General features: G+C 45.3%; 1 protein-coding gene across 1 annotated transcript; it reads left to right on the top strand.

Annotated features, from left to right (window-relative positions):
- Nucleotides 1–638: 638 nt before the first annotated feature.
- On the top strand, nucleotides 639–10420 carry PRELID3B (PRELI domain containing 3B). Its single transcript, XM_038572740.1, has 6 exons — nucleotides 639–787; nucleotides 4832–5000; nucleotides 6211–6300; nucleotides 6748–6818; nucleotides 6934–7036; nucleotides 8646–10420. Exons 1-6 carry the CDS (start codon nucleotides 756–758, stop codon nucleotides 8763–8765), a joined length of 585 nt encoding a protein of 194 aa, XP_038428668.1. The 5' UTR covers nucleotides 639–755; the 3' UTR covers nucleotides 8766–10420.
- Nucleotides 10421–10957: the final 537 nt, after the last annotated feature.

The following is a 10957-nucleotide window of genomic DNA, read 5'->3' as shown; positions in this document are numbered from 1 at the left end:
TCACAGTCCAGGATGAGACAGGAGGGGGCTGGTTGGTTGGTTGGATGCCTCTGAGGGCCCTACAGTCCATGCTGAGATAGCAGGCGGCTGGTTGGTCGTCTGGATGACTTCAGGGCCCCCACAGCCCCAACAGAGGCAGGAGGGGGCCGGCTGGTGGTCCGGCCGACGTTGAGGCCCTACGGCCCAGGCCGAGAGGGAGGGGGCGGGCTGGCCGCCCGATTGCACTCTGGGGCCCGACAGTCCATGTTAAGACAAGCAGCCGCACGGCAGGGCCCGGGTGCAGGCGGGTCTGCTGCCGCCCTCGGCCGCCCGCGGGGCCTAGCAGGGCAGGAGCGCGCGAGCCGGCGGCTGGGCCCGGCCCAACTCTGCGCAGAGGTCAGCGCTCCCCGCGCTCCCCGCGCTCCCCGCGCCGCCCGCGAGGGGGCGGGCAGCCGGCCGCGTGCCGCGCCTGCGCAGCACAGCGCAGCGCCTACACCGGCGGCCCCGGGCGCTGCCCCCGAACTGCGCCGGCGCGTTGCGCCCGGCGCTAAGGGGCGGGGCCTCGTTGCGCCGCGCGCCGGGCTGGGGCGACACCCGGACGGGATAGGGCGTGAGGCCGCGCGTCGGGACGTCCCTGGCGTCGGGCCCCACGGCGCGTGCGCGGTGCGCGGTGCGCGGCCGGCGGGGCGGCTGCGGGGGCGGGGCGGGGGCAAGTGTGGCTTTTTTGCCTCATTGTCCCCTAGCGCCGCCCGGACGCCGCGCGGGCCGCCGGCACCATGAAGATCTGGACTTCAGAGCACGTCTTTGAGTAAGTTTGGGGCGGGGGGCGGGGCGGCGGGGCGCACGGGGCAGGCGCGGGGTGGGCGGGCCGTTTTGGCGAGGCCGGGGCGCCCCTCAGGAAGCTTCCAGGCGCCGGGCCTGGTGGGGGCGGGGCGGGCCCCGGAGCCCAGGTGGGGAGGGGGGACCCGGAGCCCAGGTGGGGGGACGGGGACCTGAAGTCCAAGTGGGGGAGGGGCGGGGGCCCGAGCCCAGGTGGGGAAGGGGGACCCGGAGCCCAGGTGGGGGAGGGGCGGGGACCGGAAGTCTAGGTGGGGGAGGGGCGGGGACCCGAAGTCTGCGGCCCAGGCTCCCCCCCGCCCCCCGAGAGGGCCTGGGACCTCCGCCCCGCCGCCCGGGCTGGGGGGGGGGGGTCGGCACGCGGTCGTCGGCCGTGCCCGGGGAGGGAGGCCCGTGCGTGTCACCTCCGGCCGCGCGGTCCCCGCCGAGCCACGGGCGGCGTCGCGTGCGGTGCCTGCGGGGTGAGCCGGGGTGCGGGTCCGGTTCCCCGAGCCCCGCGACCTTGGGCCTCCCCATGTTGCGGGGACGGGACCCCTCCTGCTGGCTCGGCGCTCCGCCCGCGGGGAACAGCCGTGCAGCCGCGCGGACCAGCAGCTGCGGCGTTTGGGGCGCTAAGAAGCGGTTAATCCGTTTAAGTTACTCCGGGGAAGCAGCCTCCACTTGAAAGCCGCCCTCGGCCTCCGCTCTGTTGCCCTTGACATTTGAGTCCGTTTTTGAGCCGTCTGCTCCGTCCCGCCCATCTCGCTGCTCTTGCCACACTGGTTTAGTTTTTATAGCTTTGCAGTATGTTTTAGTCTGGACCATTTGATTTAAAAAAAAAAAAAAGAAAACAAAACAAAACCATGTTTCCAAGGGCAGTTTCAAAAGAAGTTGGAAGCTTTTTCCGTATTCAGTGAATCAGGCCCCATCCAGGAGGGTCCTGGGAAGTATGATGTTAGCCTCGGGGAAGATTCCTTTTTTTCCCTAATGCTTTCACTAATGCTTACAGTCTTTGGGGGTAAAAAAAAAAAAAAAGACTCTAAATTTGCAATCTTTCTCTTTACCCGGTTGCAGTCTTTACTACTATGTTTCGGCCCTCGGGATCATGGATGGTGTCTTGCTGGCAGTCCTCTTGTGGATTTCGGTGCTTCAGAAGTTCTTTAAACTTGATTACCACCTCTTAGAACTTGATTCTGCGGCACTTGGGTGGCTCAGTGGTTGAGGGCTGCCTTGGGTTCAGGTGGTGATCGATCCGCATCAGGGAGGTCCTGGGTTTGAGTTTGGCATCAGGGTCCCCACAGGGAGCCTGCTTCTCCCTCTGCCTATGACTGCCTCTTTCTCTCTCTCATGAATAAATAAATCTTTTTTTTTTTTTTTTAAGATTTTATTTGTTTATTCATGAGAGACACAGAGAGGCAGAGACGCAGGTAGAAGGAGAAGCAGGCTCCATCCCGGGACCCCGGATCACACCCTGGGCTGAAGGCAGGCGCTAAACCGCTGAGCCACCCAGGGATTCCCCAATAAATAAAATCTTTAAAAACAAAAACAACTTGATTCTGTCTTCCTGACACACTTCTCCCTGCCACCGCTGTCTCCATTCCTTCTGCTTTTAAGTGTTTTCCTCTCTTCCCCTTCATTGTAAATGTTTAAGAAGATTCTGTTAATGGGCTTCTTGTCTTGGATCTCATCAGTGATTCTTAATCTTCTTGCTATACGTCTCTCTGAGATTTGGTGAAAGCTCTGGGATCCTCCTCCCAGAAGACAGACTTTAAACAAATGCTAGACGTGTCCTGGGAGAAGCAGCTCCAATCCCGATTCTCCCAAGTAATCTGGGCTGTTCAATCAGGGTCCCAGCTAATACATACTTATGACACCCAAATCTGTATCATGGGCTCCAGCCTCTCTTGAACTTCAGATCCTTATTTTCAGGTCTTACCAGACATCTCTGCTTACATGTCCTATGGGCTCTTCAAACTCGGTCCTGAAATGGAAGTTACCATCTCCATTCCCAAATCTTAACCATTGTCAAGTGTTTCCTATCTTTTTTTTTTTTTTTTAAGTGTTACCTATCTTAAGGATGCTGCTGTGTGCAACATCAAAGTCCTCATTCAGTGGCTTCCCCGTATTTGTCCAGCACTTCCTTCTGAGGCTTCACATATAGTTGGCATCCAAGTGGAGCCATTCATGGATTCCCTTAACAAATAGGAATAGAGCCCTATGTGCCAGGGCTCTTTGAAATGGTTACATATTGGTAGATTAATCAAGATGTTGTTGCTGCCTGGCTGGAGTTAAGTGTATCTAAATGTCTACCCACCTCACTTTATAGGTGAAGATATTGGGCAGTTGGGTAAGATTTCCTTCTGCCCTTTGGTGCCATTCTGAGTGTCTTCCAGCGTCAGGTCTTTTCACATGACTTCATTAGTGGGGTTCAGATTAATTGCTGGAAGACTGTTAATGTGCATCCTGTGTAATGTTTGAGCTGATTGTGTTTCATGAAGCAGTCTTAGTTCAAGTTAAGTCAACACCAGTGTTTTTGAGTTGGCTCAGAGAAGGACTATATTACAAATAATACATAACCACTCCGAAGCCATGTGCAATTATTAATTTTTTAGAGGGGATGGGGAAAAGAGATAAGTGCAAGGAAGCCAGCTAACCGTGGTATATGACTAGATGGAGACAGGGACAGGGTTCATCTGATTTTCATTTTAGATAGTTGCCTTGGTAACAATCTGAGTGCTCGGCCTGTATCACTTCTATTTGTGGGGACTGTTTAGATTTATGAAGTAGCTCCCCTTATATAGCTGCATTGATTGCTGAATAAGGCTTGAGATTAAAAACAGAATGAGGTTCATTTATATAATAGCAAAAATGAAAACATTAAAAATAATGTCTATTTTTAATGGACTGGTTGTCCAAGGTTCTGGGAAATGAATGGTGTTGAGATTTTCCTTCTATTGGCAAGAAGTAGTTGTCAGGCTTAGTTCTCTGAAAAGTTGAACTGGATTAATGGCCTACCTATTTTGCTTTTAGAAAAATAAAAAGTAATGCTGTGTGGTTTATCGGTAAATGTGGTTTGAAACATTATCTCCAGATCTTTTTTTCCTTTCAACGAAGACAAGAGCGCAGATAGGGTAGCATCAGACTGCAGGTGGGCTCAATCACGTCTAATACGCATTGTCCTTAATAAGGAGCTCTTTTGAAAAGGATGGCTTTTGTACCAGCATCTTATTCACACAAGTTGTGAACAAATGTACATCACATTTTGAATCATCCAAGCACACGGGCTTTTTCAAGAAGATAATATTAAGAGAGAATGTTAGAAAAGAGTATATTAAGAGCGCCTTAAAAATACTTTATGATATTGAGTGACCTTTTCAAAACAAATCAGAATCACTCCTTTGGGAAAAGCCATGGATAAAGATTGGAGGGGCCACTGTTATTTATTACCTTAACATAGAGAAAAAATATTTTAATTTATAGTATTTAAATCAATAATACTTTGGGTCTTTTTGTAATCCCTAATAAAAGAATTTATGGTGTCTGTAAGTTCTACTTTTGTTACATCTTTATAGCTTTTTGGAACTTGGACCAGACAAAACAACAAATGGTATAATAATAACAATTTTTCCTGTTTGTTTTTGTAGAACATATTTTTTTAAAATACATTTTTATGAATCCATGGTTCTTAGAAACAATTTACATGTGAAAGTGAACATGAGTAAATAGGAAAGATTATTTAAGAAACTGTACTCTAAAAAAAAAAAAACTGTACTCTAACGCATTATAGGCTATTTATATCTCTATAAACCTCAGTTGTACCATAAAGCCTGCATGCTGAGAAAACACAGAATTCTATATATGTTCAAAATGTAGATTGAGCTCCCCAAATCATTTTTTAGTCAGGGTTTTAGAAAAATAATTTTCCCTAGTTAAATTAATTAAGCTTCAACTATAAAGAATGATTTGAAGGGTTATAAAAACGGTATAATTTATATGCATATTTTTCAAATATTTGGTTTTTGGTTCATGTCGGCAGCCACCCATGGGAAACTGTTACGACAGCTGCAATGCAGAAATACCCAAACCCTATGAACCCAAGTGTGGTTGGAGTTGATGTGTTGGACAGACATATAGATCCCTCTGGAAAGTTGCACAGCCATAGACTTCTCAGCACAGAGTGGGGACTGCCTTCCATTGTGAAATCTGTAAGTGTGTCTTTATTCCTGTGGAAATGTGACTGCTGTAGAGAAGTTTTCTAAACCACATTATAATTTCAAATAGGTTGTGGGAGCCGATTCTGAATGTCATTTTTGCATCAGTTCAAATTGTATTATAATAAACTTGAGTTATGAGTGTATAATGAATTGGAAATATTATTACAGTCTTCATGAAGGCGCCTGATAAAACCTTCTGAAGGAAGCCAGCTAATGCTCTGTAATCTAAAAGGAGTTCTGTTCTGCTTTTCCTGCTTTTGCCAACCACTCCAGGCCAGTAGTGAGATCTGGAGGCTGGGGGCTGGTGGTGATGGTTAGCTGACAGTGGCTGTGGTCCATGGTGGGTCGTGACACTAAGTGAGAGTGTACTCTCAGACTCAGCTAGGCCACAGTCGTTCCGAGGTTTGAGTCTCCTCCCCATACATTTAAAAACAGAATTCTATTCAGTTACATGTGAGCAGGCTTTAATGAGCCAATTTAACCAGCAAGACACTGGAGTGCCAGATGATTACAATGTGAGAGAACTCTGGTATAATAAGCAGACTCCCGTTTCTTTCTCCTTGGGGAAGGGAGGTCCACTCAGAAAACTAAAGGACACATTTTTCAACAGAAGTGTCCTAATTGCTTTGTATGCACAAATGCCTGCGTTGGATAGCAGGGACACAGAAATAAGCAAGGTCAGGGGGGCTGGCTTGAAGTCCAAGCACAGCAGTGACCCTGGACGGGATGCATTATCCTCCCTCATGAGATCGTCGTTTTTCTGTCTGGACAACGAAGCCGCAGCACCCTCTCCCTCAGACTGCTCTAGGAAAATATTGACAGATATTCCCGAGCTCTCCTTTCTCCAGATGCCATGTTTACCCAAATATTCTGATTTCCATATTTCAGGCTCAGTGCTCCGTTGTCACACCTTGGCGGTTTCAGTGTCTGTTTTATACGGCACGCGTTCTCCCCGGGCTGGTCGCTAATTGCCTCTGGGAAGGGTTTTTGTATCTGGCAGTCTCATCTCATTCATGGTGTGTGAATTCCTGTTACCCTCAGACGGTCCTCATTTCTGACCTTTGTCTGATTCCTTCTGTCTTTTATGAAACAGATTTTTTAGTTCAAGATATTAACACATTTTTACCTTCAAATAAAATATTGATACGCTTGCTAAGAAATCCCTCCTCCTCTGATTACTAATTGTGAACGTTTTATTTAGCTTATTGGCGCGGCAAGAACTAAAACATACGTGCAGGAACATTCTGTAGTTGATCCTGTAGAGAAGACAATGGAACTTAAATCTACTAATGTAAGTTTTGGCTCCCATTTGTTTTGATTTTAAACTAATAGCTTTTTTTTTTTGTCTCTTTTATGGTTGATGTACAGGTGAATATTTACTCTTCACTGTAGCTTAAGAAATCAATGATTATATGTTGTATTGTCTTTTCCTGTTTGCAGCTTAGCCTCACTGCTCCAGTGAGGCTCCTTATTGTTTCCAGGGGACAGCACACAATAAAATGAATTTGGGATCATGTGCACATTCTTACTGTAATGCTTTTGTCATATTCATTATTTTTATAATAAAAAGGAAGCAGTGAATAGTGAAATTTAAGTTCTGTTTTTGCAATAATATCAAAGCGGTTTATTTGTATAATTACCTAGCATGATTTTGGTTTGTGAATTAATTTCATAAGTGTTTTTCATCTTCGTTCCAAAGTGATTGGAGTTTTTTTTTTCTTTTTTTTTCATTCTGTAGATTTCATTTACAAATATGGTTTCAGTAGATGAAAGACTTATATACAAACCACATCCTCAGGACCCAGAAAAGTGAGTAAAAAATGTTTTGACAAACTTCTTTTACCAGATGTTTTAATTTTTTTATCATATGTTTCTTAAAAAATGAAAGGTCATTCTGAAACGATGTGAATGTATCGTATTCCAGAACTGTTTTGACTCAAGAAGCCATAATCAGTGTGAAAGGAGTCAGTCTTAGCAGTTACCTTGAAGGACTGATGGCGAGCACGATATCTTCAAATGCTAATAAAGTAAGTGAGGCTGCTCCCTGATCCTTATTCAAGGGTTTCCTGTCTTGGAAGAGCTTAGTACCAAGCGTGTGTTTGTCCTGGCAAACAGACTCTCAACCACGATGCAGTGAGAATTCATACAGGCAGTTTCTTGCATAGGCTCTGGGAGCTGGAACCCCTGGATTTATGTGCAAGCCGTAACTCTTCCGGCCTTTCAACCTTGGACAATTAAGTTAACTTTTTCTGTGTCTCAGAACTTTTCTGTGTTTCCCCGTCTGTGAAGTGAAGATCAGTCAGCCATCTTGCTAGGTTGGGCATGAATCGCAAATGAGAAGACCTGAAAAGCATGAGAGAAGTACTTGGTGATGTCACTGTGTACTGTTGTTTAAGATGCCAGTTCTCAGCCTTTTTCATTATCCTCTCTGCCCTGCAACCCAACCCGCAGGTCCATTTTAGACATTCTTTTTCTCTAACGGCCACCAGCACATGAAAGTATTTAACACCATGGAGAGATGAATGAAAGGGTGAAGGTGTACTTTGTACATTAAAAGAGTGAGGATTTTTTTTTTTTTTTTTTTTTTTTTTTTACATCTCCCCACCTCTGATATTTGCCCCCTTGGAGAATGCAGGATATAAAACAATTTAAGTTTCAAGAAAGAGATACTTAATGCATTCTAGTCTAACACGTTTAATGGAATTATTCAGCACTGCAAAGATACTTACAGATGTCTTCTCTATTAGTGCTAGGCTAGACTAGGGACTAGCAGGTAACAAAACAAGTATGGTCCCTGCCCTCGTGGAATTAAGAGGAAGTCGACGTTAATCACGTCATTAGGAAAGGAAGAGTACAAAGAGATGCAAGTATTTCATAAGTGTTGAGTGCTGAATGAGGGACACATCGGCTGTGAGGGATGTGCTGGGAAGCCTGTGGCGGAGGGGCTGCATGTGCAAAGGCCCTGAGAGAGGAAGCAGGAAATACTCCTCCTTTCTTCAAGAACCTGCATAAAGTACCAGGAGAGACTGGTTGAAGAGGGAATCGGGGACCAGATCTTTCAGCACCTTATCCAGGATTTTGGTTTAAAATAATGGACTAAAAGAGACCTGTGGGTGGCTCAGCAGTTGAGCGTCTGCTTTTGGCTCCAGGTGTGGTTCTGGAGTCCCAGGATTGAGTCCTGCACTGGGCTTCCTACATGGAGCCTGCTTCTCCCTTTGCCTGTGTCTCTGTCTTTCTGTGTGTGTGTCTCATGAATAAATAAATACAATCTTTAAGTAAATAAATAAAATAATGGGCCAAAAAAATGGGTTTGACCTTTTGACCCCACCCCAAAGGGACCACTCTAACCTGAAATAAAATGATGATCATCATTGAATCGTGGAATCTTTTGAAAACATCCTCTGAATGCAAAATAAAAATGAGTTTTTAGATCAATCCAGTTGCCCAAGGCATTCAATATTTGGTAAGTAATATTAAAGTAAAAAAAAAAAAAGCAAGGACAAGAACAATCCATCCTGATGAGGTTTAGTTATACTTGTAAATGCTCCTTGTTATTTCCGGATGTGCCATTCATTGGATATGTGCCTCTGCTCTCACTTGGTAACAATCAATGTGTTGGATTTTTTTTTTTTTAAGGGCCGAGAAGCAATGGAATGGGTGATACATAAATTAAATGCTGAGATCGAAGAATTGGCGGCTTCGGCGAGAGGGAGCATAAGGACGCCGATGGCAGCGGCAGCGTTTGTAGAGAAATGAGGCTGAAAATTGGTGCTCCACATCCACTCCCCAGGTCTCTGCAAACCGGCAGTATATTTATTTGTTATTTAAAAAATAAAACTGTATTTTAGGTAGAGGGTTTTTTTTTTTTAATAAGCTGAAGAAAAGCTATAGGACTTCTGATCAAAACACAGAGGTATAGGATTTCTAAATAAAAGGGATCATCTGAAGTATTGTTTGAAATGACCATCTGATTTTGAGGATTCCAGTATTTTGTGAAAATTGAACAGTTTTTGAAAAGTACTTGGAAAATCATATTGGCATATTAAATCTCCTTTAAGGTAGAATGGTAAAGCTTTTCATGCATTGTGAACTCTACCTGGCTTTGGACCAACCTCAGAACAAAGCAGAGCCACCTAAATACATAGAATTACCCTGCTGCAATAAACTGCAAGAGCTTGCACAAGGGAATGCTCTCTAAAAGGAGAAATTATATAGTTTGAAAAGACATATTGTATAGAATAACTTGCTCTGCTATAAACCACCATTAAAAACCAGTGTTTTGTTTTGGTACTTATATTTTCGGAGTGAAAATTATCCCTAAAATAATCTATAATTCCCAACAACCACAAAAAAGTATTTTAATGTATAAAAGTACTGTATTAATTTGCCAAAATTTTGGAACTTAGGAAAGGTACTACCTTCCTCAGATTTGTACTTTATGACTTAGTATGCTTATACCGTGGGCTGGTGATGTTCACTGAAAAAATAAAGTCATTACCGGAATTTTGCAGCACTCTAAACTTAAACAGAAGAACAGCTGTTCACATCTTTTAGCATTTCACATTTGCCTAACTTATAAATTGCCATGTGTCAGAATCATGGCTCTGGAATTGCTAAAGCATGATATGTCAGGTTATTTGAATATAATTACTTTTTGAAGTAATTGTGACCACAAAACATCTTTTTTACATGAAGAGCTGTATGTCATTTGAAATTACTCAAATGATGTCTTTCTGAAGCATAAATCCCAGGTACTTAGTGTTTTTAATAATACGGTGCAACTGCGGGGGGTTGGGGGCGGTGGGGAAGAAAAAAAGAATAATAATGAGAGAAGCAGCATTGACCTAAGCCAACCACTATGTGAAGTGCTTTGCAGCTTATCCTTACGGGAAATCAGTTATTTTGGATGCTAAGGGCAGCTGCAATCTGAAAAATAATCCAGTAAATGTATTTCATATTTTGTAGCAGGCAGTTACCAACCAGGAAATAATATCTTTGATATTTGCAGTTGTTGCATACGGAGTATTTTTGTTAAAAGGTGATTAGCTCTTGCCTTTATTTTACAGTGCTTCATGTAATAAACTCACCGGGTTTCCTGTAAAAGAAACCAGTTAGTATATGTACATAAACCATAGAAATAATATACCAAACTATTTAAAAATTAGTGTTTCTACTTAAAATGTTGTTTAGCTTAAAACTTCTTAGGACATTTGTAAAAGCAACTTCAATGAGGTTTTTGATTATTTTTTGTAACCGGAGATGGTTTTTACAAATGAAATAACGTTTCAATTAAACAAAACATTGCAAAATATTGATCTTTGATAAAAAGTTTACTTGTATAATTTCTGTAAAATTATACTTGTTCTAAAAAAAGGTGTAACGCCCTAATGATAAAAAGATTTCTAAGCAAATTTTTATCCTGTTTGATTTTTTTTTTTACTCTGATCTAATGACAAAACTCCAGAAGTTCTCATTTTCCGCTGTGGTTGAGTAGCCGGCAGTTTGCGGCTCTTCCCTGACGTTTAGCTCGCGGGAGCCGTGGATTCGGGAGGCCCGGGCGGCCGGGGCATCTCACCCTGCCTAGCGTTAAAGACGGAAGCTGTTCTGTTCCTTCGCGAGAACCTTCCTGGTCCCTGAAAACTGCCCTCGGAACTGTGGCGTGCCCGTGTGCCCCGCGGCCCTGGCGCCCCCTGCCCCACCCCCACCCCCGCCCTCTGGCCCCGGGGGCGCACGTCGGGGCGGCCCCCGCAGCGCACGCGCGCGCCGTCAGGGCCGGGATTCGCTCGGGCCGCTGCCCCGGGGCGGGGGGGGGGGGGCAGCCCGCGCCGCCCTCGGCTGCCCTCCCGCCCCCGCCGCCCCGCCGGGGTACTACGGAAGCCCGCGGGGTACACCGGGGCTCCCGCGGAGCCAATCGGGGGGCGCGGCCGGCCGGCCCGCCCGGGGATTGG

This window comes from Canis lupus, chromosome 24 (genome assembly GCF_011100685.1).
Source record: "Canis lupus familiaris isolate Mischka breed German Shepherd chromosome 24, alternate assembly UU_Cfam_GSD_1.0, whole genome shotgun sequence".
Lineage (NCBI taxonomy): Eukaryota > Metazoa > Chordata > Mammalia > Carnivora > Canidae > Canis > Canis lupus.
Note: the sequence above shows the minus strand (reverse complement) of the source record. Positions and strands in the feature narration are given on the sequence as shown.